Below are 27,650 nucleotides of genomic sequence, written 5' to 3' on the forward strand. Positions count from 1 at the left end.
CTAAAGTTGACGGCTGTCATCTCCGTTCACAACACAAGGTGGCAGTAGATGCTGCGATTCTGGAGGACAGAACTTGGATCGAGTTCAAACTGAAAACAAATAAAACAAATACCTGATTAAATACATCTATTTGCACACAGTCACTTTAATGGTGAACTTTTCCACTCTTCTACATCTCCTTTTAGTGTTTCAAGAGTCACTGGCATCTTTAAACACTCAGCCTGTAATGGATACCAAGAGACGGGTTACCTGAGCATTAACAGTGAGGGAAAATCTAAAAGTGAAGGAAAAACTGTAAATCAGAGGAAACAGGCAAGAGGAGTGTAAGTATTTTTAAAACACACAAGAGGTAACACTTTCCTTTACACAGACTAAAATCTGTTGGTGGCCTGGTGCAGATCCATTCCTTTCAGCCGTCCTTGAAAATAGGAAAGGCAATAAAACATGATATTTAGGAAAGGCAAAAAAAATTAATGCTCACCTAAACTTGCAAAGATTTATAGCTGGATAAGTAATTAAAACATTTAAAACAACTAAACAGTTAGTAACTTAAGCTGAGGAAGGAAGATTATCTTTGCAACCAATTATTTGTGACATAAGAAAAAAACATTTTTTGTCCAAACATCACACATGTAAACATATCTCTAAATCCTTTGTTTTGGTCAGGTGGAACCAACATAGCCAGCAAATATTAGTAGCAGGTTTGCCTTAAGCAAAGCATAAATATGTGGAAAAGCAGCTCAAGTCCACTGCTAAGGAGGATCTGTGATGCTGCGGGCCCTGCTTCTCTTCCAAAGGAACTGAAAACAACGCTGATGTCATGAAATTTGACATACCAAGATATTTTTAAACACAACAATAAGATATGACCAAATAAACACGGATATAAAATCTACCTTTTTTCAGTTGACAAACCAAAATCCTGAAGAAAACCAGCCGGTTGATCTGAACTGAAGAGAGCAAAAGAGAAAACACGACAATCTGGAGACTGTCAAAGATCCTCCGTCGGTTCGCTCCAATCCTGTAAAAGGTTGCAGAAAACTCAATGTGGTCATAATAGCAAAAAAGAATATGCAACAATGTTTTTACAAATCTGTACAAATGCCAACATTAAGAAAAAAAACAAAAAAAAACTCAATGTACAAAATCAACCTGATAACATGTGAAATTATCTCTGCTGTCTGCTGCTTCTTGAGACGCCGGTGATTAAAGAAGGCCAGGCTCTTCTTCCACACAGTCTTTTATTTGTAAATAATAAAAATGAACTCTTGAATATAAAACATACACGTCAGTAGAGCCACATCTGTTATACAAACAAGAACTGTTGCAGTGAATACTTTGTCTTTCATCAAGAATCGTGGTTTGGGAACCATGGGCTGTAAACAATCAGTATTCCTGAAGTAATACTGACAAAGGAAAGGGCAGTCGGCCACACCGCCAAGGATGAACGAAAACATCTGCAAAATATGTCTGCAAAACTAGATTTCTCATCGGTTCACAAGTCCATTCCAGACCATAGTCAGAAAACAGGGAAGGAGGTGATTTGAGATAATTGGGTCTGCTTCTTTTTTTATTATCTTTTTTTTCCCCTGCAAACGGATCCAGAATAAAGGCCCATTACCGCCCCCTTGTGGCTCAGCACCGCTCAGCGGCTCAAGCACCAGAAGCAAATTCCTCTCAACAAGACCAGGGAATGTTTGTGTGTCTGCGATGTTTGATTTGTTCGGATCCTCAGTTCAAGCTGCTTGTTCTGATTAGTATGTATAAGCTGTGTGTGTGTGTGTGTGTGTGTGTGTGTGTGGGCGGAGGAAGTGTGCAGTCAGATACACTCTTTAATATTCATATAGCTATATCTTTATAATTTCTGTCAAACTCATAATGATACTTCATATACATTTAGCTGTTACACACACATTCTATATCTCTGCCTCTAGCCCCGACTGTCTGAAACTAGTTTAGACGCCTACAGGGGCTCAAGAATGCTCAGTACTACAGAACAGCACTGTTGTTCATCGGGTTTGAGGAAAAGAAAAACAAAGAAAAACTCAACAAAGACGATTTTCCCGGAGACGGTCTCGTGTAAGTATTTCAACCCAGCGCGGAAGGCGTGGCCTGAGTGCAGCTGATCCCGCCCCCCCAAATCCTCGCCGCGCTTCTTATTGGTCCGCTCCTGTCGGGGACGGGGATGGCTTGGCTTTTCTCTGTATTCATATTCAGTACGAGCAAACTGTACAAGAACATGCAACATACAAGCTGGCCTAAAAGTATGTGGAACTAACACACATAGTCTAGTCTTTTTTTTCCGTTTTATTTATTTTTTTCTTTTCGGCTTTTGTTTTTTGTTTTTTTTTTTAGAATTGCTTCGGTTTAGTTTTAGTCTCGTCTTTCAACTTCACAAAAAAAGGTAGAGAACGAAAACATAAAAGAACAAAAACAAAAAAAACAGAACGAACGGAAATGAAAGAAACGCGCATGCAGCTTGGGGCCAGGCCGGGCGGGGCGGGGGGTTTGGGGCGGGGTGGCGTGCCCCGAGTCATGCTGCTCCCTCCAGCAGGGGGCGGAGTTGGTGGGAAGTTGGTGAGGAAGGGGGGAGAGTTGGGATGGATTAGTGAAGAAGGCGAGTTCGAGCTGGAGTGACCGTTTTGTTCGGCACCGCTCGCAAAACCAAACGTACAAATATACAGAGGGAGTCTGCACCTAGAGGTACCAATCTGAACTGCAGGTGAAACCCAAAACGGACGACGGCTGGAAATGAAAAGGTGATCAATTATGTGGCCAATGTTTTCCCTTAAAGACAGAAAACTTTCTATGATTCTGCCTGAACGAATGAGTCAAGCTTTTCTTCTTGTGCTTCATTTTTAACAACATGGACGCGAATGTGCTGCCTCTCCCAAACGATTACCGCTCGGTGTCAAACTGCTGCTCCCTAAAGTTAACATCTGCAGAGTCAACAAGCAACCTCTGCAGACAGTTGCATGAAACTCCAACAGTTTGCTTCTCTTAAGATGGAAGATAAAGCCGTGCTCTGATTGGCTGCGGAGCGCCACCTTGGCAGGACGCTCCTGCAAAGACCGCACGTGAAATCAGGGAGAAACAAAAGAAAAAATGAGGTCGGACAGAAAGCTCCACAGCTGCAGCTCAGAGAAGAAAACAAAGAAGGCAAAGACGCTGAAAACAAAAGATGGAAGGAGGAGGAGGAAGAGGGAAGGTGTGAGACGTGATTGTCAGACTCCAGCTAAGCATTTGATTGGCTAGTTCTGTCTCTCCCTCTCTCGTTTCTCTCTCTTGTTCCCTGGCTCTCCGTCTGGTTTCTCGTTGATTCCCCCGAGGGCGTCTCCTCGGTGGCGTACTCGGGCTGCGTCTGCGCCCTCTGCTCAGGCGTGGTCCAGCAGCTGTGGTCCATTCTCTGATCGTGTCAGGGCTGTTTTGGGGTGAGCGTTTGCCACTCGGTCACTAGGACCGAACGCCGGGCGGTGGTCCTGAGTCCAGCGACGTCTGAGACGCCAGCCGCGTGAGCGGAGCTAATGTAGGGTCCACCAGTGAGGACGGTGGAAACAGTTTGTACCAGCCAATCACCGTGCTTGAGAGGTCCAGCTCCTCCAGCAGGATCTGTGCTACACCCATGAAACATTTGTGGTCCAATCGTCCGTAGTCGCCCCACACTATCACCTAAACAGAGAGCAGCAACGTCAGAAAAAGCTGAACACACACACACACACACACACACACACACACACACACACACACACACACACACACACACACACACACACACACACACACACACACACACACACACACAGATTGAAAGAATCAGCCTCTTGTCGGGTAAAACCAGAGTCCAGAATGTTGCTAGTAACTGTTGATTTTGCTGACATTACAAAGTTTTGCTGACATTACAAATGTCAGCAAAACTTTGTCAATATTCCACTAATGCCAAAAAAACACAATTTTCCATTTGCAGTTTCCATTTAATAAGAAACGTAATTAAAATCACATGTGAATAAGTTTGTTTATGTGATTCAGTCATTAAAAACCTGCTGTGCTATCATCTTCCTACCACTTCCTGTTGTCTTCCTCATCTTTTCTACCAGTAATAATTGTTGATCACGTGACTTGCATGATGTGAAAAAGTATTTCCGTTGCAGTTTTGCAAAATACACTAATTTCAATACTGCCAGAAAAAAAACACCTCATTCCAGCACAACAACTTTTTACAGAAAAACTTGTATTTTTCTTAATGGTCGAGTTTTCATTAAGCAAAATTATTCTTTCTTTATTCTATTTTAAGATCAATGGAAACACAGCTAGTCTAAAGCTAATAAATCACCAACTTATAAGAATATGTCACCACACAATTGTATACAGTTGTTATTGAAACTTTATGAGAGAGAGCAACTCAGAGTGTAAAAAATGTGTGAGGGCTGAGAATCCTTTTGTAAAGCATTGGACTCTGCAGTAAAAGTGCAAAATGCAACAGTGACATTAAATTATTTAAAAGAAAAATACATTTTTACAGAAAAGAATCAGTTAGACTGAATAAAAATGAAGGAAGCCTTGGAGATTCTTGAAGTAAATCTAGGACAACGTCCAGGTCAACATGTTGGACGTGTCGACCGTTACCTGAAGCACTTTGCCCTGAGGACTTTCTTCAAAGAGCAAGTGCTGCTGGTAGAGCGGCTCCAGGGTCTTGCGTGCAATCTTGGTTTTCTTTTTGGCTTTACATGTTCCGTTTTCCAGCAGGTAGACCTTGACGTAAGGAGCTGTGGGCAGAATGAAACAAGAAAAAAGAAAAAGACGTCAGGAGGGAGAAAACCTGCATTAGACTGAATTTTAGAGTCATTGTTACCTGGGAGGGATTTGGAGCCTGGTTTAGAGGTAAGGCCTCGCGCCCTGATCACCTCGACCTCCAGCTGACCTTTCTTATCCATCAACCCGATCTGAACATCACCTGTTGAAGAGTGGCAGATACACACAAACGCTTCCAAAAACTGTTTATGAAGTCATGTCACCAAGACTCCCTTGGTGACCCTCTTACCAACAGTGGTAAGAGGGTCACGGGCCCGTGACTCGGACCCGTGACTCACCCATGGCAGGCGTTGCCAGCGTTTGGCGGCCAACCAGCTGACCGGGACCCAATCCGTCCAGGAAGTCGCTGAACTGGCTGTCGGCTCCCAATCGCATCCCTGAGAAGATCAAACTGAAACATGCAAACAGGATTTATCCACCAGGTCCAAATGTCAAACACGACACTTTAATGATTCAAACTCAAAATTTACTACAAGTTTATGGGAGAGTTTTATACAGCAGTCAGGATTTAAACATGGAACCTGAGAAGAAGCAAAGAAGAAATGACACAAGGACAAAAAAGGAGGTAGGACAACAGGAAAGAAGGGAATGAAACAGGGAAAGAATAAAGGAAGAATGAATAAAGGAAATGAGGATAGAGGGATGGTCAGAGAAGAGAGAAAAGGGAAGAAAGGAAAAATACAAAAAATAAAGACATAAGAAGGCATTGGAGGATGGAAGAGAACAACGAGTGCAAGGAAAGATGACATGAGGACAAAAGGATAGAAATATAAAGGAGGGGGGGAGCAAAGAAGGAGGGGACTGACAAGGGAAAAAAGTAAAGAAAGACGAAGGGAGAAACAAAAGAAGTAATGTAGGAAGGAAGGAAGTAATTAAGGAAAGAAGGAAGGAAAATAGAAGGAAAGAAAGAACAAAGAAAGTAAGGAAACAAGGAAGGAAATATGATGAAAAGAGGAACAGAAGGAAGAAAGGAAGGATCAACAAAAAGATACAGAATCTAGAAAAGGGGCGACGTTTAAAGTTCAGAACAAAATTATTTCCTGATTAATAATTTCTTCTCCAGACTAAAACTGAAATCAAATTAATTTTTTTCCAGGTTTTGTCATAAAAGTCAGAAAAAGTTCAGAAATTTACATCAGAATTTTCAAAAACTGAAATAAAATGTCAAACTTTTCCAGATTGTGAAAACGCTGTGAGGAGGAAGACAAGCGCCTCACTTCACACCTGCCAGTTTGTGGACATTAAACTATGTCCATTTTGTGTGTGTATCTGAGTTTGTGTGTCTGAGTTTGTGTGTGTGTGTGTGTGTGTGTGTGTGTGTGTGTGTGTGTGGGTACGTACTTCCCCTCAGAGCTGTAGCTGTTCATGCTGCCATCAGTGGACTCCCTGCTGGCCTGGCGGTTCATGGCTGATCCTCCTCGGGGAAACTCCACCGCCATCCCCGTCTCCACGCTCCTCTGGATGGTGCTGCTGCCCGCCTTGCTGACCTTCTTCCCCGTCGGCGCCTCTGTGGAAAACACAGAAAGACGCTGTTAATCCAGGAGCGTCTTTACACCGAGACTCGCATCAGTTATCAGGCCTCTGGCCACATCTGGCCAACACCAAACCAAACCTGTGTTTCCACCCAGCAGAAACCCAACAGAGGTTTAGTCATTAACGGCTCCAACAAAGTCTTTTTCTTGTGACTTTATTGCAGAAATGCATTTGAAAAAGCCTGATAACTTGAGGCTGAGCTTATCTTCAGGCAGACCAGCCCATGCAAAAAGTTTCCCCCTGGTGACCTCACCAACAACTCAACAAATATTTACAAAAATTAAATAAAATCATCAACACAGAAAAAGACTTTGAATCATTTCCCTTCCTCCCTTTTGTTAATTTTATTGATGAGGTCACTGAATGGAGATAAAAAAAAGAGAAAAAACTAAAACAGGGGCTCAGTCATTCCAGATGAATGCTTAGCAGGAATAAAAAAAAATAAAGGGGTGAAAAAAATAAAAACTGTTGGGGGAAGAAAAGTTCATTTTAAAAAGGCCGTTTTCAAGTCTCTCAGATTTAGTTGGTATTTCAATCCAAAAACATCAGATTGAGTTGACTCAGGTTTAACTCTGGTACAGAACCTTGCAAAGGTATTTACACCCTGCAACCTTTGTCATTTCTTTTCATTAAAACCTCAAACATTAATGTATTCTGTTGGGTTTTTATGCGGTAGACAAAAACACAGTCCAAGAAAAATGATGCATCCATCTATTTTCTATACCTCCTTATTTATACTGGGTCAATGAGAGAGAGGTGGGATGCACCCTGGACAAAAGTTTTTAAAAAGTAAATCCTAGCAAAATTTTAAATTCCACTTTACTATTTGTGTTTTGTCTGTCACATTAAATCTCAAACAGAAATGTAGTCATGACAAAATATGAGAAAGATCAAGGCGTGTGAATACTTTTAAAAGATACTGGAGGACAGAACGGAGATGCGAGAGGAGGGTGGGGTAAGGGAGCGTGCCAGAGACAGAGTCCAGGAAGTCCTTTCTAACTCCATATCAGCTTCTGCAAGTACTCAATGTTTCCATGACTACCTTTGTTTACACCTGTTTCTGTGAGCTTAATAATGCTACGTCAATAACTTATAACCCCCACACTGAAAAAACACAAAATCTTAGTAATTTGGGTGTAGTTCCTAGTGCAAACATCTTAATAAACTTCAAATAAGACAAAACTAACTTAAAAGTAACTCTTACATATAGAGGTCAATAACTCCTTAACATTAGTCAGGAAGTACTTGCCCTAATTGGCAGATTACATCAAAGCTACTTGGTAAGATTTTGTGTTTTTGCAGTGCATTACCAGGAAGTCTCAGGAAAACTGCTTTAATTTCAATTCCTACATGTCCATTGCATGCACCATGGCAGCATGCCGTATTTATGATGACCTTATAAACTCCACGTTCCCATAACCATCATCCCATCTCAGCTTCTACTTCTACTCAACTACTTCTAGACTTCCTGTGGTTGGACTTCCTTCCTTTTGCTTTACCTTTCTGTCTGTCCGCCGCCTTACCCGCCGCCTCTGAAATAACACAGAACAACAAGAGCAATAAACAACAACACTTCCACAGTTATTCTTTCAATGCGTCCTCAGGATTTGGTGACCACTCTCATCAACCTTTAATTCACAGAAAACAATGCTTTAAAGACAGGAGAATAACTTTAAAGCTGGATGTTATTTTTAAAACCTTCTGTCTGATTGGTTGCTTGGAAATCAATTATGTCCATTGGTGTAAAACTAGATTGCTTCTCTGGAGCTGGCTACAGTTTCAGGTCAAATTTTACTTTTACTCATTATTGGCATTAATGTCATATTCATTTTTAGTGATTTATTGTACAACTATTTCAAGAATTGGTAGTGCAAGTTTCAATTTATTTTAGATTTAGATCAAAATTAAACATACAGACTCAAATATACGTCTACCCTCCTCCTGTTTTATGTTCCTTTAAAAGTTGTCCTTCATACTGACATTCATAACCTAATAACTTCTACTTACTACAGTTGTAGAAAAGAAAATTTCCTTAGCTCGTACAAATCAACAATTGTCCTAAGATCTTTACCAAGTCCTTCAAACGATCCCATTGTCCTGCAGCAGCACTCAATCCTGATCACTACACAGAAGCTCATAATCCTTAAAACGAGTAGATGAAAACTGGAGAACAGTCATTTCCATCTCCTGATTTGTTTTCCGTCTCACCTGTGGGGCTGAGCTGTGAGGTACTCCGGCTTCGTCTCGACGGCAGGATGGCGACGACCCGCTGGCTCAGACTGGAGCGCCGTTTCTTGATCCCGCTGCCCAGACTCCCGAGGGCCGTGTCCGACTGGCTGCCGTCGGCGTGCTCCATGCCGTAGATCTCACCGCTCACGCTGGTGCTCTTCAGCATGTGGCGGCCCGACGCACGAATAGCTCGACTGGTGGGCGACATTTCAGAAACAGTCAGGGTTCATACACTTTGACCAGCTAAATTCAGCTTTGGAGATAAAAACGATACAAATGAAGGGAAAATGACAGTTTTAATTCACTATTATACAATATCATTTATTAGTCTTATTGATAATATCTAGTGATGGTAATTTACATTCTGCAGCAGGGAGAACGTAAATAAAGTCTAGCAAAATGTTATGTTTTGAAATGTCTCTCTAACAGACAACCTATACCATCCGACTGAGAACAAAACACTAATAAAACAAAAAATCATAAGCTAACATTTATTTCAGTACACAGATCAATAAGCCATTGAGCCACAAGGAATAATGAATATTCATTACAATAAAACAGTCAAAACAAATCGTGTTAAGGTAAAGTACCTTCCTGCTCAAATTAAAAGCTTAAACAAATATACAAAGAAAGTTTCAAAAAACACTCTAGAAAAGGTTTTTTTTCTAAGTTTTCTGACATTTAGCAAATAGAAATAATTGTGGTAACTGAATCAGACCTAAAACAAGAAAAGTTTAGTCTGAATTAATTTCAGACCGCGAGAAAAACATGTGTCTTTTCATTGGCTGTCTGAAAATATTTGGTGTGAACTATAAATAAAACTTTCCAAATTAAGGTTTTTAATGAAATATTAATCAAGTACTTTATTACAAAGGAAGAATAAGGACTTTATACAGAAATCAATCACTTTATAAACTATGAAAACCCCTGATTGAAATTAAAGGATTAAATTCAAGTCAAACTTTATTTTTATAGCACATTTACAACAGCCTCAGGTGACCAGAGTGCTTCACAACAAACACAAAAAAATGATCAAAATTAAAAATACCAAAAATTAATATGAATAAAAACCAAAACAATACTTAATTTCAGCTGCAGTGATTTTCTTCCCCCCTCTACATTTTCTCTTTAATTAGTGTTGAATAGATGTGTTTTCAGTCTGGACTTAAACTGACTGAGAAAGCTTGAACAGGAGACTGTTCCTCAGTCTGGGTGGATTTCAAGCACCTGTTCAAACCCTGGTTAGTGCTTTATTGATGGCCGGGTGTGTCGGTGTGTGCATGCGTACCTGAAACGTCCCCGGGGTCTCTCTGACTGGATGGACATGTAGCTGGTGCTACTGATGCGAGAGGCACTGCTGGTTCGAGAGATGGCTGACACGTCACTGACATCACTGTCTGAGGACTTATGGGATACATTTTCACTGCTCCTCCTCTGGTCCTTGTAGAGCTGCAGGATGAACGCGTTAGAGGAGACAAATGAATATTCAAAACTTTGGGTTAATTAGGAAACCCAGTTAGATACAAGGGGAAAAGTGATGTTAAGTTGTGGTAATTCTGACCTGAGAAGCCGACTGACGTAAAGGCAGGATTTAGTTAACAAATGCTCTTTCAGTTTGATGCAAGTACTTAAATTAGCATAGAAACCCTTCCTCTTAACTCCGTAGAGACCAACTATGCTGTTGTAAAAGCTAAACCTTTAATCAGATAAGACAATATTAGATACTTTTTAATGGCAGGGGTGTTAAAAGTGCAACCACGGGGCCATTTGCAAAATTATTTTGAGAAGCAATCAACCTCAATTCAAGAAGGAAATGAATTAGTTTTTTTCAACTTCGGTGGTTACTGCACATAAACGGAAAAAAATATATTTATAAGGTGCAGTTTTCACTAGTCTTTCAAAAGAAAAAAAAAAGAATTTCCAAATTAAAGAATTAATCTTTTATGAACCATGTTTTGTTTTTGTTTTTTACTTAAAATTTTCTTCTTAAACTTGGCTTAAAAACAAGAAATAGCTAATAGTTATTTGTGACAAAAGGTTTGGACACAACAAATTGAAGGTAAAATATAAGGCTGATTATCAACATAAACTAACATAATTTAAAGTAGCCACCAGGCTACATTCAGAGGAACCTCTGCATGAACATTTAACCTACAGCCAATTTTCACTTTGAAAATAGCAGCCATGAAAGTGTTTTATTCTATACACAACATTCTGACAGAATACATCTATGGAGATGCCACTTCCATCTACGTCTGCGCTATTTTACACTGAGCCTCAGGCCAAACAGAATTCTGGCAGCAGTGGCACCCCGTAGAACATACAGGGAATGACAGTAGTCACATTTAGCTGCCGTTTAGATCTCAGGATGCTAGCTGTGTGGAATAAGAGGATATCTGAACACCAACAGTGAAACGCAACAAAAGAAACTACTGACCTCTCGTTTGTTCTTGAGGGCTCGGTCCAGGTCCTGTTGGCTGGAGGTGGTGGCAGATGAAACCCGGTTAGAATGAACCCTCATCTGGAGCTGACGAACACGCTCCTCTGCTACCAGGGCTGCATGGGCAGAAAACACACAAAAAAATTATATTGAACTATACAGTTCAACGTTGTCATTTTCTTTCACTTCTTAACCTTTTAAAAACATTATAAAATTATGATAAAATTTTAGGAAGAAATGTAGAGTTTAAATGCAAGAATTGAGATAAAACTCATATCTCAATTCTAGATATGAGATTTCAGGGTGAAATCTGGGTTTCTGCAGTACTCTGTGCCTTTTGTGTTCTTAGTCACCCTGTTCAAACGCCGCAGCAGTTCAGTACTTCAAGCAAACAGAAAGATGATTTGTCAGAGCTGAAGAAATACCATTTACCTCAGAGTTTATGTTACACATTCAGAGCAACAAGCATTTTGGATTGCTTGCTTTGATATTGAAAAATCATGCATTAGAGTTCACAATCAGACGTTTTGAAATGTTCAGCAGCTCTGTACTGTTTAGGTCTATGTGGACTAGTATTTTTTATCTGAACCTGTCTTGCTTTAATGTTATTCAATGAAATGTCTTTAAAACCATTAGAGATATGAGTCACCTAAAGAAAAACAGAGCACAAATGCACAGCAAAGCTGCAGGATTTGTCTTGTTTTGTTTAAAACTCTTAGCATTTTTTTGGAGGAGTGATGTTGACACTGCAGGAGTATTGATAATCCTTAAACTTTTCCAAACTTTTCCACCTTTCTGGAAAGTATTTAAGGCATAGCATCCCAAATGAGTGAATATTTGCAAAAAAAAGATGGAGCTTTTTACCAGACAGAAAACTGATCAAACTACACCAATGGTTTTCTTGGTCAAACCAAGAGATATTGTGGCGCGTCTTTTCTCATACCTTGTTCTACAGAGCTGCTCTGGGGTGGAAGCTGTGGGAGCTGCCTCACTCTCCGTGCCGCCGAGGCCGCCGCCGCCGCCGAGGAAAGAGATGCACCACCGTGCAAATGGCCCCTAATATAAAGCCACACGAGAGTCACAGCAGACAGGGAGACAAAGGAAGAGTAGAAGAATGAATACAGGCTGGGGTGATAAAAAGGAGGGAAAGTTGTAGAAAAGTTGTGCAGTCTGGGCAGAGGTGTAGCAGAACAGTTCAATCAGCCGAAAACTAGATAAAAATCCCAACAAAGCGACTGCAGGTAATGGATAAAAAAACAAGAAAAACACACATTTATCAACACCATCATCTTCACAATGGAAAAGGTGAAGCTTGTTCACAGGTTGGGGGGAGAAACGACACCAAAACATTTACAAAACCAGACACACAAACAAGAATGTCCACAAAAAGGCAGAAAAACAACAGCAGCAGCATCCAGCCCCTCGTTGGGAAATTTCAGACCAGGTCTCTGTCAGATAACACCGTCTCCGCTCACAGCAGGCCAGCCGGGCCTGGAGAACCTCGCAGCGTGGCGGCAGCCAACACCGTGCCTCACACTCTACAGTCAATCAGTGGTGCGCAATCACACAAATGCCATACAAACCCTGCAATCTTTAAGCAGCGGCATGCAAAACAAGAATGGAACGGAGGAAGAGAAGAAGAAAAAATAATGACGCTTAAAAATGTTGAATGAGATCGTATGTAAACTGTTGCAGTGAGGTTTAACAACAATAGCCACACAGTGACACACACAGTATTTCAGAGAGTTTACATTAAAAAGTCTAAGTCTCCTAAAATGACACTTCAATCCATGAGGTTTTATGGGAATGCTGTGAATGAGCAATAAAGTTTTGTTGAAATGACAAAAATAGGTGAAAAAAAAGTTACATTTTAAACCAGGCTCTTACATGCTACATTTGACAAAACTCTTTGTCAAATGTAGCATAATTTTCCTCAACTTAAATATTCTGACCGCATAGACAATCTTTTTGCTTATTTTTTTTTTTTCCATTTAAGATCAGTCTTATACTCCATACTTTTTACAGAACGCTCCAAAACTTTGGCTGCTTTTTAACCAAATTTGCGTTTGCTGCCAGAAAAACATTTTAACTTTAATCTCCAACTGATTCAGGCATGAATAAAATAGATCACGATTGCATTTCCACATAACACACAAAAGGATTCAAATCTCAAATAGTTTGGAAGAGTATTCTCGAACAGAAAGTAATGCCTTGTTGCTCAAATGTGTTATACAAATAAACTTATATAACACAGAAATGTTTTAGATTTCTATATAGTGTAGCATGTTGTATTTTACTTGAATTGCCCATAAATAAAGACAGCAGACATCTAGAGGAAAACTTTGACTGGGCCAACCTTGAGCCGCTTCATATTTGCCTCTAAAATACTCTTATATGACGCTGCGCATTACAACTTAACATCTCTACTTAGGTCTCATCTACAAAGACCCTTATTGCAGAAGTTATCCGGCTCATTCTGATGCAACTTTGCAAACCTCAGCCGTGCTGCCATATTCTCTTTAAAGAAAAATGTTTTCTCCATCAGTTCTTCTAAGCAAGTCAAACATGTTCAGTGGATTTAATTTGAAGCTTCTACTTTTTTCTCTGCACTACACAGTCTAACCTTGACGTAAATATGCTGGGATGTCCACTTGGCAGCTTTCTTAGATAGTTTTCCACTTTTTTATTTATACTTTGGGATCAACAAAGTATCTTTGAATTTGAATAATTTTGGGAACAGCTTCTAAAACGCTACAAGCTCGTCCAGCAGAAGTGAGTGATGCAAGTCAGTAACTTGATGCGATCTGCTGGATTTCCTTAGAAAACTTTTCAACCAACTTCAATAATGAAGTGAACTTCACTGTTCAACAACTAGGACAATGAAAACTGGCATTGAAGTGAATAAACTGAAATGATTTACCAGTTAAATAAACCAGCAGTACAGGTCTGACATCTGTACTTATACAGGTCACCACCTCCGCTCAGAAAAGACAGAAACTGTCCCAGCAACCTTCAGAAGTTGCTTGTTTCAAACTGGTGGTGCTGTTGCAGGGGAGAGCTCGTCCCGTCTCTGAGCATTTCTGACATGTGCTGAGTCCACAGTACATGTCTTACCTGCCGCTGTCAGACCGCTTCCCGCCAAGAGTCTGACATTCAGGGGCTTCTAGGGTCCGAGGCTGCCTGGGGAATGGCCGACGAGCAAAGGAAACGACACAAAAAAGAATAAAAACATGAACGGACGGATGTGTGGATGGGAGAAAGATTTAGAGATCTGTCCAGCCTGAAGCAGAGACATGTTGTGATGGATTGTGTGCTGGAAAGAATAAAGTTGTCACAAAATCATGTTTCATCTGAGCTCGTGTGTGTGTGTGTGTGTGCGCTCATCGGTGTGAGTACCTCTTCTTTGTACTGAGCTGAATGAAAGTCTCTTGAGAGGGAAGTAGCATCCATATTCTCCATTCATGGACATGAAGACGACAAGGATGATGTACGTGGCACCACACACAAAAACACAACCACACTTATGACATGAATTATGGATGTCACATCATCTCTGAGCACAAGGGCTTGGAAAAAAACTAAACAAAAAGAAGAAGAAGAAGAAGAAAAAAACCAGCAACATTCTCAAAGATGGAGAGAAGCAGACGAGAACACAGAAGCTGTAAATTCCCAGAACTGAAAAAGTGGACTGTGGGAAGCAAACGCAGCGGGAAAGCGCACACCACAACCAGCTCCGACGGCGCCAAGATAAAAGCGGCACGGAAAGTCGTGAAGCAAAGAGAGAAAGTCAAAAGAAAACTAAAAACGACAATAATCACAACCAAAGGCTTCTGCTGCTTCTACTCATCCAACTACAAACTGAACAACACCGGCACATTAGTCTGCACAAACATCCCTTCACAAATTATGAGGAGCACTTTCTAACTAAAAGAAAGATTAGCGCTCATCTGTGCCTGGGAAGGCACAATGAGTTCATACAGACTGCGCTGAGCTCGGCTATCGCCTCACAGTCTACAGTTCAAAACTATAACGAGTAGCTTGCAAATTTATCTTGTATCCGTCCTCTTCATCAATGGAAGATACAAATTAGATCTGGAGCTTACTTATAAATCTTCAGAATGAATTGTGTCAAGTAATTCTGGACTAAATGTTGTGGCATCATCTGTCTTTTCGTCAGAGTGACTGTTGGACGGTTCGGGAACTGCCAAACGACACAACCCTCCACTCGTGATGCCACCACTTCTGCCCACCGTTATCTAAATGTGCCAGACCTTTGCCAATTCAACTGAGTAAAATATCACATCCAAATCAGGTCTTTCATTCTAAGTGATTAACATTTTTTTCCTTTTAAGATAATAAACTGATTTGGGCAGAAAAAGCATTAGATTATGTTTCCAAAAGAATATTTACTCCAAAGACTGTGTGTAATTCCTAACAATGTGCAGCTGATTAATTGCTGCTACATTGTACTTTATGTATGGGATACAAGATAAAGTCCCTCGCTACACGTTTATCAGAAAAGACAAATTCAGGAAAACATCTGCAAAGGTTTACTACAAGCTATTCACAGAGCTCTTAGCAAGAGGATTGGAGCGAACATCATGTAGAGCTTGACATCTGCCTGAACCCACTAAGGCCAACTGAACCAAAGAGAGCTACATCAGCTTTTAGCAAAAACAAATTGCGTTTAAAACACTTAAAAGAAAAACACCCCTAAGTTATAGGTCTGAGAAAAGGAAGGTAAAACCAATATTGTTACCCCTTTAATAAAATTAAACAGAAAACCTTTTTAATCATTTGGGTCATTCTGGCATCAGATTTTAAGGCACAAGTCAAGCTCCGAAAGGAAGGAGAGGAGCGTCCACAAGAGGCTACCTGTCATCCTCAGGGGAAGCATGTTGGATAAGAATCCTGGGACTCGCTGGACGTCTTCGAGGCAGGGATTGGGAGAAAGATTTTCTACATATACACATACAAAATATGTCATACAACATCAGAGTGCAAAGCTATTCTTTCATCAATTAAAAAAAAGAAAAATCTTGATTTTGTGACATGGCTGCCAACAGGTTTGAGACTCAATGCAACCAGCAGAACAAAGAGGGCAAGTATTCACAGGTTTTTTGGGGGTTCATCACCTGAAGGTTTTTAAATACTGCAGAAAATACTCATCAAAACATTCAAGACACTTTAAAAATGAAGACATAAATGAACGTTAAATGTTAGTGCTCCATGGGAAGCATGAAAACAGTGAAGAGCAGTGAGCCACAAGTCTTTTAATGGTATCTGAAATGCAAGCAATGTGTGACAAAGTGAGATAAAACCAACCCTATATTCTCGACAAAGCATGATAATGTTAGGAAAGGTTATGTTGACATAACCATATATTAGGAGGGAATGAAGCTCAGCTAACAGCATGTCAACCAACTCAGAACAAGACTGCATTGTGAACCTGGTTTCTATGTAGTTTTTAAAACAAGTCGAGTATAAATAACACTTCTTGTTATTTCACATCTATCAACGTCACTAACAGCTCAGAAAACAGTTATGTAGTTTAACAGATTTGAAACCTAACCAAGCCAACCACTGAATTGTATTTCTAAAGGTTACAGCAATGGGAAAAATAAAGAACACCCCATGAATCAAAAGCTTGTGCAAATACATTTAGCACCAGTACCTTCAAGTGGTCACGTTCTTGATGTCTCTTTCTTCTTTGTGACTTTGCTTCAGTATGTTGAGATATGTTCAGTCTTTTTCTCCACAAATCTCTTAAGGCCTGATTGACCATAGCATGTCAATCAGGTGGAGGTCTGAACGCTGATCAAGTAGTTACCATTGCAACAACTTAACTATTTTATGTTGTAGATATGCTGTTGTGTTTAGGGATCCTTGTCCTGTTAATGACCGAAGTTTGGGCCAAACTTCCACTACTGGACACATTTGACTCTGTAACACTCTGGCATACATAGCGGAAGTATTACTGTTGTACACCAAGCCTGTATTACTGTCCTTCCTCTACCAGGCTTGAGAGTTGGTATGAGGTGTTCGTGGTGATTCGAGGTATTTTTTTCAAACATGCATTATGGGCAAGCATACAAAGTTCAATGACATTGCTCTGGAAGCTCTGTGGATCATTCAGATGCAACCTTGCAAACTTAAACATGCTCCATTATTTATTTATTTATTTATTTTTAAATAGTCATACTTGTTCAGTGTGTTACTCACTGTCCTGTCAACTCTTTACACCCAAGTATGGCCTGTAGAGTGTGAGATTGAGCTCTTAGTTTTTTTGTACCCATTAGTGGAACAATAGCGGCTATGCTGGAATGAGTTCATCCTGTAATCGGTTTCTAGTTCGGACCCCAACCTCGTCTGCCTCTGTCACTGTGTCCTTGGGTAAGCCACTTCACCTGCTGGTGGTGGTCAGAGGGTCCGGTGGCGCTGGTGCACGGCAGCTTTGCCTCTGTCAGACTATCATAAAGCTTACCACCATTAGCGTGTGAACATGTGGATGATTGGATAGATGACAATATAGTGCTGAACTCTTTGGGGTTCCCTGGGCTAGATGCAGCGCTGAACAAGTACAGGCCATTTAGCATTCTTCTGAGCATCAAACCATCTACCCCTGAAGAGAATTTGCTCGAGTACTGGTTCCTGAGAAAACAGGCAATGGTCTTCAATGTTTCCCCCTCCTGTATAATCCTCTTGATGTGATAAGACATCAGATTATCACATAAAGATTGATGGGCAGCAACAGTTGAATCTCTCGTCATCTTGGCATTGTGCTCCAGACCACCCTATTTTTACAGAATAATGTAATTATACATTATTCAAGCTAATTTGAATGGCAGATTAGATGTGTTTTATATTGAAACTATATGGAAGCAACAAGGATATCCAAAGTTTTCCCATTGCTGTACTCTCTACAACTTAGTATGCAACTTCAAGAATTGAGTCAATGTGCAAGAACTGCAAGAGAAATACAGAGGTGCCAAAAGAGTCAGGTAAGTGATAAAGGGGAAAATCTACTAATAATGTGTAGGATTTACAGTGAGGAGGGAACTACAAAAAAACAGGAGAAACTAAAGGGTACTACAAGGACAGGGTGGGAGCAGAGGCTGGTACCTTTCAGTCTCTGGTGAGGGGGCATGATTGTCTGGAGTGAGACAGTTGGCGCTAGCACTCTTAACCCTGTCCAGAGATGGCTGGAGATCACTAGATGCACCACAGCAAAACATGCCATCCAATGGAAGAAGAGAAGGAGAAAAGAAGAGGATACGAAAGGACAGGACAGAAACAAACAGAAAGAGAAACAATGGACAAACAGAAAAAGGTTTTTCAAAGAAAGTCTGGTTACATTCCAAAATGTTAAAGCTAAAGCATGACTGGAAGGGATAAGGATGGGAGCGTGCCTAAATTCTGATGAAGTAAAGCTGGAAAAAATGTCACTTGTTGTGATAATTATTACGTTTGTGTCTTACCAAATTTTTAACGAAGCTCAAGAAGGAGCACCAAATTGCTCAGACCATCTTTGTATTTACTGCAGCTCAGCTTTTGTCATGCATGAAGCGAAAAACTATAAACAAAACATGCAAACTATTCTACTGTAGCATGGTGGCTGTGGAGATACTCACACCAAAGTTTATACACAGCCTTCTGGCTCCTCCTACTCTGGATAGGTAGGAGTTGCCCATTTTACAAAGATGCACAAATGCCATGAGGTGCAAGGATATGAGGCAGTTTCAGTGAAGCCATCAGATAAACAACTACTCGCCAAGTGTACAAATTAAGTTCAACAGCTAGTCAGAATGGTCTTACAAGAAAAAACATTCTGTTAAGAGAACCTCTGATGCAAAGTTTGGGTCTAAATTACTAGAACTAGAGCCAATTCACCAGATTTCAGTGTTGGCCATTTGAGATTTTTACAGTCACTTTATAAATAGCCTATCTATTCAACTCAGTATGCCACATAAAGTTTGGGACAAGCCAATATTTTCTATGATCCTGACATTTACATATTCTATATGTCCAAGCTAGCACAGTAATCTGTATTTATAGAAAATGCATTCAAAGGGAAAAACTAAGTATACCAAAAACTTAACCGCTTGTAAAAAACACTTAGTAACAATAAATAACTGTTCTCTACATTGTTTTACCAGCTTCTGATGCTGTTGTGGAAGATTTTTTGCTTTATAGCTAAATGAGGTTTGTGGATTATCTAACGTTAAATTGGTAAGACACCACCTAGACACATGGGAAATCGGAAATTATCATTATTTATTGGTCTTGTTCATTTAAAGTACAGTAAACCAGCACCTGATCGACCTACCTGTGAGTCTGTTAGAAGATACCATTGAACAAAAACGTCACCTCAAATTAGTACATTACAGAATCTAACAGATTTCCTAATGTGAGCATGCATGCAACAGATTAAAATATGCAATGGAGGAAATTGCACCTTTTACACCCTAAATTTTATTAGGGTGTAAAAGGTGCAGTTGACAGGTGAAACATCCATTAAAAAGTGTTTTATATTGCATATTTTGACAGCTGATGCAGAAAAAAAAGCTTTACAGCAAGGAAAGTTAAGTATTCTACAAGTCTTTTTTGAACATTTCTGTTGGGCCTATTGAAATAAAAATTCACACCAGATGTCTGCAGCAACGCAAGTAACAAATATATAGATAGAAAAAAAAACCCAACTAGCCCATTGAGTAAGCTATGTTTGTTTATTTTCTTTCTCTAATACCACTTTCCTTGGCTTTGTGTTTAGGTTTCTAAATACTGACAGATTTAAGATACTTTCTTCGACTTTCAAGCCTGTCTAGTTTCATTTTACAACACAAACAGTATTTGTTTGTATCTCTTTGTATTGAGAAAAATAACTAAGTTCCCACAGATATCTGGAGTAAATATCAGGTGAAATCAGTGAAAAAAAATGTTTACGTGCGCAAGACTTATTTTCCCCAAAGCAAGGTTTGTATCTCAGAAATAAGGCATTTCTGTACATGCTGTAAAATACCCAGCATGTCTCTAAAGATGAAGAAAAATCACTGGCAAAGTAGGTGTAAGCAAATCAAAAGCAGCACACATGTCAGAACCTGTCAGACACGCATCTCCATCAAACACATCTGTGTATGAATAAAGTCTTTGAGCTTCCTCGTACAACTTCAGGAAAAAACACAGATGAGTTCTCAAGAAATAAACTTACCTTTCTGTCTATATGCTCAGAAACTAATATAAGATCATTGCAGATGCCGCTGCAGAGTATCTATCAGGCAACAACGTTTTTGTTGATTAAACAGGGAATTGAATGCAAGACAAGATGTCTAATCTGGTCCAGTAGTCACCCCATGCTTCACCCTTAATGTGATCTTTGAACAGCAATACAATCAAAAAGCTTTGGTGCCCTCTTGTGGACTTGAAGCAGAAGAACAGCTGAACATCCCGGGGATTCCCTCTAATAATTATGGTTCTGGCTGTGTGGTTTTTTTTTTGTTTTTTTTTTAAGTAGACGCCATTAGTATGTTTTCATAGATCTGACTTAAATTGGGCATTTAATCAGACATAAACACTGACATGTATAACAGACAGACCAATTCTAAGCAAGCATTATTTATCTGTCAAAATGTTATTGCTAGGAAAACATATCAAGCACAATCTGCTGTTAAATTTAGCGCAGCATTACATCTTTAAAGCTTTTTAAAGAGACAAAACACAAAGTACATGAGAATGCAGCTCATCTGGAACCTATATGCCAACAACATGTCAGGATTGGCTGGTTTACCTCGTGTGCAGGCACTCGGCACTTTTGCCTCGCATTGATTGGTGGATCAAGATGACCTCACTGTGGTTACCATGGGGATGGATGATACATGAGGAAATTAACAACAGTCAAAAAACCAGAAAAGCAGAGGAGGAAAAGGATGTGAACAGGACAGTGAAACTGGTGCTAACTTTGTTCACACACATTCACAAATGGCACAAATCTCCATTAGCTACAGCCGGGTTTTTGTCTTTAGATAAATCGCAAAACTTTGCTGTCACTTTACAGCTACAGCACCAAAACACTCAGGGAGTAAAGACAGCAGGCAGAAAAACGGGGCAACTTTTTAAAGCAAAACCACGTTCCTACCTACACTCCTGCAGCAGACTCACAATCATCAGCCACAAAATAAAACGGATCTGAAAAAAACAAGTAACCGAGCGCACCAGTGGCTTCATTTGGTCTAACTATAGTGCCTTGGAAGCATTTTGCCCCATTTTAACCACAAATTTCTATGTATTTTTATGGAATTGTATGGATCACCAAGTATTGAGTAATTGTGGATTCATGGTTTTCCTTTATTGTTTTACAAATAGTGATCTGAAAAGTCTGCTGTGGATTTGTATTCATTCCCTTTGCCTCTTTCAATAATCACTCTAAAAGTGATTATTGAAAGCAAGACTAGCAATATAGCAATAACAGCACACCATCTCCACGGTAAAGTATGGCAGTGGCAGCATCATACTTTGGGAATGCTTTTCCTCAGCAGGTACAGGGAAGCTAGTCAGAGTTGATGGAGCTAAATAAACAGCAAACCTGGAAGAAAATTGGTCAGAACCTGCAAAAGACTTGAGGAGGTTCACGTTTTGAATTTAAAGTCATTCCTCTGGGGGGTGGAATACAAATGCATATGAAAGTTTTCAGATTTTTGTTTGTGAAAAACACGGATCTTTTTGTCTTTCTTTTAAACACATAAGCATTACTTTGTGTGCTTATGGTAAAAAAAATCCTGATTAGTTTGTGGATGCAACGTGGCAAAATGTGAGACATAAAGGGGTGTGAATACTTTACGTCGGGGTCAGAGTGTTCACACATTTACACGAACCTGTCGTCCAGGTACTCTTCCCCCTGATGGCGGCCTCTGGAGTTGTCACCGTAGCGGTTTGGAGAACGGGAGCGGCGAGAGTGAGGAAGCTCGTCGTCCAAACTCCTGAAAGACAGACGGACCTCGGTCAGGCTGGTGGTCAGCCTGGGCTGCAGCAGCCACTCCGCGAGCCTCATTTGGCTCGGCCTGTAAAAGCAGAGCTGGCAGCACTGCATGTTCTGCATCACGCTGTCATTTCATTAGCAGATGGACTCCACTTCCTGGCTTCCCACGAAATCCCATCTCTTCATTGGTTGTGGCTTTGTTGTATTAAAAGTGACCACTGACCATAGGGAAACGCATGAGACACTAGTAAGAACGTGAAAATGCAAAGACCCCCTCCGGGGTTCTGACCTCTGGGTGGGGACGTTGGGGGCTCGGGAGCGGATGGTGCGCCCCTGCTCCTCGCGGTGCGGGGACACGGAGCGGGAGCGGATGTGATGGGAAGGTGTCCGCTGCTGATCAGGAACCTCCAGGGTAGACGAGGGCTCCCGTTGCCTCTCTCTGCCACGTCCGTCTGCTGCTGGGCACAACAGGATTATGCACATGTGTCCAATCAGAGGTAAATTTGAAAAGTTTTCATATCAAATATAGACAGACTCCATGTATTTTAAATAGGTAAAATGTCTTGAAATGAACTGCAATCACAGACAATTTAAGTGATCTGATCTGTATCCTTAAGGATTTTGAAGAGAGTAATGATTTATCATAGTTTAAAGTGAAAGTTTTCATAGAAATATTGTTGAAAACCCCTGAAAAAGGTAGATTAAACGAAGGTAACACTTCGTTTAATCTGCTATGATTTATCAGTCAGTCTTCTTTCGTAGGAATCCATCTGCATGCCGCATACTGACTAGATCCAAATTTTCCACTTATTTGTGATATTATTCCATTCCAAAATTTTACTTTGCAGACAAGTAAATGTAAAGAAATAAAAACCAAAAGCTCTGGGGGGAAGTGCATATAACCACAAAAAAGGGGCCCCACCCACCTTTAGAGACTACTGCTGTATGCTCATCAAACTCAGGCTCTGTTACACGCTGAGAACCTAAACAGTCATGAATACACACACATGCACAGAGATATGTAAATGCGCTACGGACATACAGATGCACGTTTTCCTGGTAGAAAGGAAACAACAAAGAAGGCTGATAAAAACAGACAATAACACCGAGACATTTTACACTTTGCTTCACAACATTAATTAACATGCACACACACACACACCCACACACACGCACACACACTCACACTCAGATGGGAAATATGAGCGTCATTTATACATGTGAAGAGTCTGGCAGGCTCAGACTTACGCTGCAGCTTCTTTCCAGGTGCGTCTGTGTGTCGTCGGGGCAGGAAGGGGGACGGCCGGGGGAGTGGGATCGATGAGACGTCGTGGGTTTGGAGGGGATACCAGTGAGGCTTGTCGTCAAGTAAGGCCGTCTCCAGCTCAATCAAGATCTGCTCAGGTTGTCATGGAAACACACATTAGCTGCTCAGTGATCCTGTTCGTTAATTTGACCAAAGCCTTCACATGTTGACATGCATGTCTGAATCTGAACTTTATCAAACAATTTTTTTATATATCCAACGTCAAGTACATAAAAACATCAAACAGATTCCTCTCTCCCTGTTTCATAAGATTCAAAGAGAAAAGTAGCTGAAAAATAAACTCAATGTTTGATCGTTTGCTCCATAAAAGCAGGAGTTTTGGTTTTACTCTGGAGATTTCCAAACACCAGGCCATGGAGGAAACTAGAAATTAGATACATACATTTTCAGCAATAATTTGGAGGCTATCGTATGCTTTCACACACCTGAGATTAAGATTAAAGACATATAAAACCTGGCGAAGATCAAACAATTTTCTTATATTCCAAAACAAAAACGACTGTAAAATGTCCTTTCAGCTAAGCTCCAGTTACTGCAAAGAGCCTTAAATAAAATGAGTGTACATGTAGAAAAGCCCAAGTTATTAATGAAATAATTTACCTTCCATCTCTAAATGGAGCTGCAGAGTTGGAAATAATGTTCTGTGTTTAAGATACCTCTCCCATAAAGGTGCTGTCCTCCTCAGGTGACCTGGGTTGGTCCCACACCGTCAGCTCCAGCATGTGGTTGCGGAAATCCCTGCGATGGACGTGTGTGTAGACGAATGTCTGGTTCCACTTGGGCTCGCAGGTCTTCTTCATTGTTTTCGTCCTTCGTTTGCTTTTGTCACTGCATAAAACAAAACTCTCAATTTCAGAGAGCTTCTGCTGCATGTCCTCCAAGCCAAGAATAAAACTTTGACCAGTTTATATGCACTATCAGCCTGAAAGCATCAAAAGGAGACTTCAGAAACATGAGAAGTATGTAATAAGTAAGCAATTTTAACAATGCAGGTCCTTTGAGACGGTTGGCGGGTCTACCTGCGGTCAGGGAGGAAGTACATCTTTACATATGAACTCCTGGGGCGTCCGTCGGGCCGAAGAGGAAGCTCCGCAGCCTGCAGCACGTTGACTATTAGCTGGTGACCTACTTTGTCGTACCACAGCTTCACCTGGATGAGAAAGGCGCATACCATCAGTTCACGCTGGTATCCAAAGCAGCCCGGGACAGTCGCAGCGCGCGCACACACTCACCGATAGCTGCCCTGGCATCAGCTGAGGAGCATCTCGGAGCATCCCAGGACTGGAGGGAGACAGGACATTTAAAGATGGTCTCTCCATCTTCTGGGACTCAAAAGAACTGGAACCTGCTTGGAAAGGAAATTAAATGTTTGTAATCCAAGGAAAGGAAGAGCAACTGTGTTTAAGAGGAGACACAAAAAGTACAGACAGGAGAGTAAAAAAATAAATAACTTGTAGTATCAGCAATAGCTGTGCAGGAGGGAGACTAGATGATGACAGATGATCATCTGTTTTACTTTAATTCCAGCAGGCTTGTTGAATAGGTTAAATGATGAGCTCCTCCACAAGAACTACTAAGTGAGTTCTGTCAGAGGAAATATGCATCAAAAACAATCACCACCCAAATTCTATAGATGTTTTATATTACTTTGTGTCAAGTTCAAACAGATAATATCCGAAGCTCTCCACACCAAAACAGTGCAAGAATGACACACAGGAGACTGAAATCCCACCTGCTTCTTATCAAACAGCAGTGCCGAAAAGTTTAACTTTTTTCCAGAGATCTAAGCGTAAGTGATGACTTACGGCGGTAACATGGAAATAATTCATGTTTTGTAACACTACATCTGGTACCAGAACAGCTTCCCACCAGGCGAGTGTTTACCACTTCATTTGTTTATTTTTGTTCAGATCAGGACAAATTATTCAGATCTATATTCACTTTTATTTTGAACAAAGTTCATGAAAAAAAAAATTTAGTAGTGAAATATCTCTCAATTATTTCATAAAAGAACCTTTGTCTCATTGCTTCATGATTTTTAAAGACATAATGAGGTAAACATTACATTAAAAGTTGAAAGTTAGTTAAATGAATAGAAAGATTAGCATGTTGAAGCGGATACTTACTGGATTCTAATGGAGGGTGGGACGTGTCGGGGATTCTTGGGATATCACTGAAAAAGAGTTGAAAGCAAAACACCCGTCACTCACATTTTGCCTCCCCCTAAACAGTTCAAAGTACGTCAGAAACGAAACTGACAAAAAAGTGCATGCAGGCATCTAAAAGAAAATAGCTGCACTGTAATTGAATTTTTTTGCGATGCTCAGATGGAAAGTATCATGAAGAAGCAGAGGGGAAGATGTGAGGCATGCTCCTGTTGTGACTGCAGTGTTTCCCTGACTCATTCACACGTTTCTGGAGGCCATGACGGGAGCTGGAGCAGGACTGGGCTAAAACCAGCAGCTCCATTCTGTCAATGGCGACTTCTGTCCCCTCTTCCGTCACCCATGGGAAACATCAGTGTTTACTGCACCAAAAAGGAAAACCAGCAAGCCGTGAAGCACTTATCAGTGTCAACTGATTGATTATTAGATTCAATTTTTAATAAAGGGTCAAGTATGAGGCCGTTGTTGGATTAATAGAGCCTCTTCTTTCCAAAGTTTTGACATATGAAGGATGAAAAACAACAATTTGGACTTTAATGAGCCGCAGAAAACAAGGTTTTATCATGCAGTTGGTTAAAATACATGTAGAAGAATCTGAATTCATCCAACTTTCAGTAGAACTATGAACCACCATTGAATAAATGGGCAGTTCGATCAAATTGATTTTGGCCTCCGAGTCTTTACAAAAGATCCATTCATATTTTTAGGTATTATTTTGCAGATTTGCAGCAGTGCTTGGGATCATTTGTGTTTGACACACCCCAAGTCTGAAATGGTGATTTTTTTTTAGTAAATCTTTCAAAAAATATAAGGTTTAATGTGAATTTTATCATGTTTTATAGCCAGAAAACCTAAAAACAGTGAATGTACGAGACATAAACAAGTCAAAATCAGGGTTTCCATTGTTTTTCTGATTCTACTGAGAACATTAAGGAAATCAGAATCAACTTTATTACCTACGATTCTGCGCACAAAGAAGTAACTTGACTTCTGCTTCACTCACTCACAGAGTACACACATTGAGCATAAATACACATATTTACAGAAAAATATAAGATAAAGAAACAATATGTGTATGAACACCCACAACACGGTATAAAACATACCTCTATAAAACAAAGCATGGATCAATGACAAATCATTATGTAACAGCAGGACAAAACTACAACTGCCAATTAAAATAATTTCAAATTTTAAACTGATAAGTGTTTCATGAACCATGAGCTGCTTCTGAGTTCATTCCAAAACCAAAATAACTCAAATATAATTTTAAAAAAAGCTTGCTTCATGACTCCCAGTGCTCCAGCGGAGCTCACCAGTCACAGAGATGTTGTAGGTGCAGGATCTGACTTTTCTGCACAGGCAACCTGAACTCTTGCAAAAGCGTGGCTAAAATGATGAATGTTCCCGGTGGCCATTTTGGATCTCATGAAGTGAACTTGACCGAGAACGTTTGATCTATTTCACTTAATGCTGCACACAAATATTCTGACAAAAGCTCGCAATTTCATAAGTGCTAGGTAATATTCAGAGTAGTTCATTAGGAGATACAAAATGGCACCTGTAAAGCCAAAATAGTTTCAGTGAGAGGATTAAAGATTCCTTAAAAAACAGAATTACTTACTGATATTTTCTATAAACCCTTCGTGAGTGTTTGGAAAGAAAGTATTAGATTCAAAATTTCAAATATTTTTCTTCTGCTAGTATATTAGGTTAAATCTAATTCAGTGGGAAAAATGTGGTATGTTGTGTAAACAACCTAAACAACACAAGCATTTGTGAAAACTAACCTACAACATTTATTGTTTATGTGGGAGATTTCTTTAGTTTCAGAGGATTTATCCTGATAACCCAAATCCTTATGTACTCATTAGGGATTTGAAAAGTCAACTTCTATCTAATCAAAATGCATTTGATTAGGTAGAGGATGATTTTATGCTTAATTGTAAAGGAAAACTTTGTAATTTTCAAGAGTATAAGTATCTTCAAGCGGCAAATTTCATTTTGTTCAATCAATTAAACTACAATTTATCAACTATTTTCCCAAAAGCAATGTAATCAGAGGTGGAATCCATTTAATTCACACTTTTATCTTACATATTTAAAAGCTAAATACAGCAGTCCAGTATTTACATCCATGCAGCACCTTCACAAACTTTTAGTCACTGGACTCCA

The 27,650-nt window shown here is 40.1% G+C and overlaps 1 protein-coding gene across 17 annotated transcripts in view; it reads right to left on the reverse strand.

The window, feature by feature from the left end:
- Positions 1–1,222: 1,222 nt before the first annotated feature.
- Positions 1,223–27,650, reverse strand: part of rims1a (regulating synaptic membrane exocytosis 1a) — a 73,708-nt gene continuing 47,280 nt past the window's right edge. For 2 of the 17 annotated variants that reach the window (XM_008430344.3, XM_017309009.2), the window contains 24 exons: positions 27,100–27,117; positions 25,437–25,483; positions 24,543–24,658; positions 24,330–24,460; positions 23,967–24,138; positions 23,232–23,379; positions 22,910–22,966; positions 22,273–22,441; positions 21,880–21,984; positions 20,796–20,855; positions 18,134–18,223; positions 15,887–15,970; positions 14,408–14,464; positions 14,126–14,191; positions 11,955–12,067; positions 11,009–11,127; positions 9,860–10,020; positions 8,551–8,765; positions 7,842–7,874; positions 6,151–6,316; positions 5,088–5,200; positions 4,850–4,951; positions 4,624–4,763; positions 1,223–3,669 (listed from right to left, as the gene is read on the reverse strand). In XM_008430344.3, the coding sequence (XP_008428566.2) occupies positions 3,454–3,669; positions 4,624–4,763; positions 4,850–4,951; positions 5,088–5,200; positions 6,151–6,316; positions 7,842–7,874; positions 8,551–8,765; positions 9,860–10,020; positions 11,009–11,127; positions 11,955–12,067; positions 14,126–14,191; positions 14,408–14,464; positions 15,887–15,970; positions 18,134–18,223; positions 20,796–20,855; positions 21,880–21,984; positions 22,273–22,441; positions 22,910–22,966; positions 23,232–23,379; positions 23,967–24,138; positions 24,330–24,460; positions 24,543–24,658; positions 25,437–25,483; positions 27,100–27,117 (2,698 nt within the window). In that variant the 3' untranslated portion in view covers positions 1,223–3,453. The remainder of the gene's footprint in view (positions 3,670–4,623; positions 4,764–4,849; positions 4,952–5,087; positions 5,201–6,150; positions 6,317–7,841; positions 7,875–8,550; positions 8,766–9,859; positions 10,021–11,008; positions 11,128–11,954; positions 12,068–14,125; positions 14,192–14,407; positions 14,465–15,886; positions 15,971–18,133; positions 18,224–20,795; positions 20,856–21,879; positions 21,985–22,272; positions 22,442–22,909; positions 22,967–23,231; positions 23,380–23,966; positions 24,139–24,329; positions 24,461–24,542; positions 24,659–25,436; positions 25,484–27,099; positions 27,118–27,650) is intronic. The other 15 variants (XM_017309003.2, XM_017309002.2, XM_017309004.2 and 12 more) reach the window with 15 other exon arrangements.

The sequence above is a fragment of the Poecilia reticulata genome, chromosome 15 (genome assembly GCF_904066995.2).
Source record: "Poecilia reticulata chromosome 15, P_reticulata-male-v2, whole genome shotgun sequence".
Lineage (NCBI taxonomy): Eukaryota > Metazoa > Chordata > Actinopteri > Cyprinodontiformes > Poeciliidae > Poecilia > Poecilia reticulata.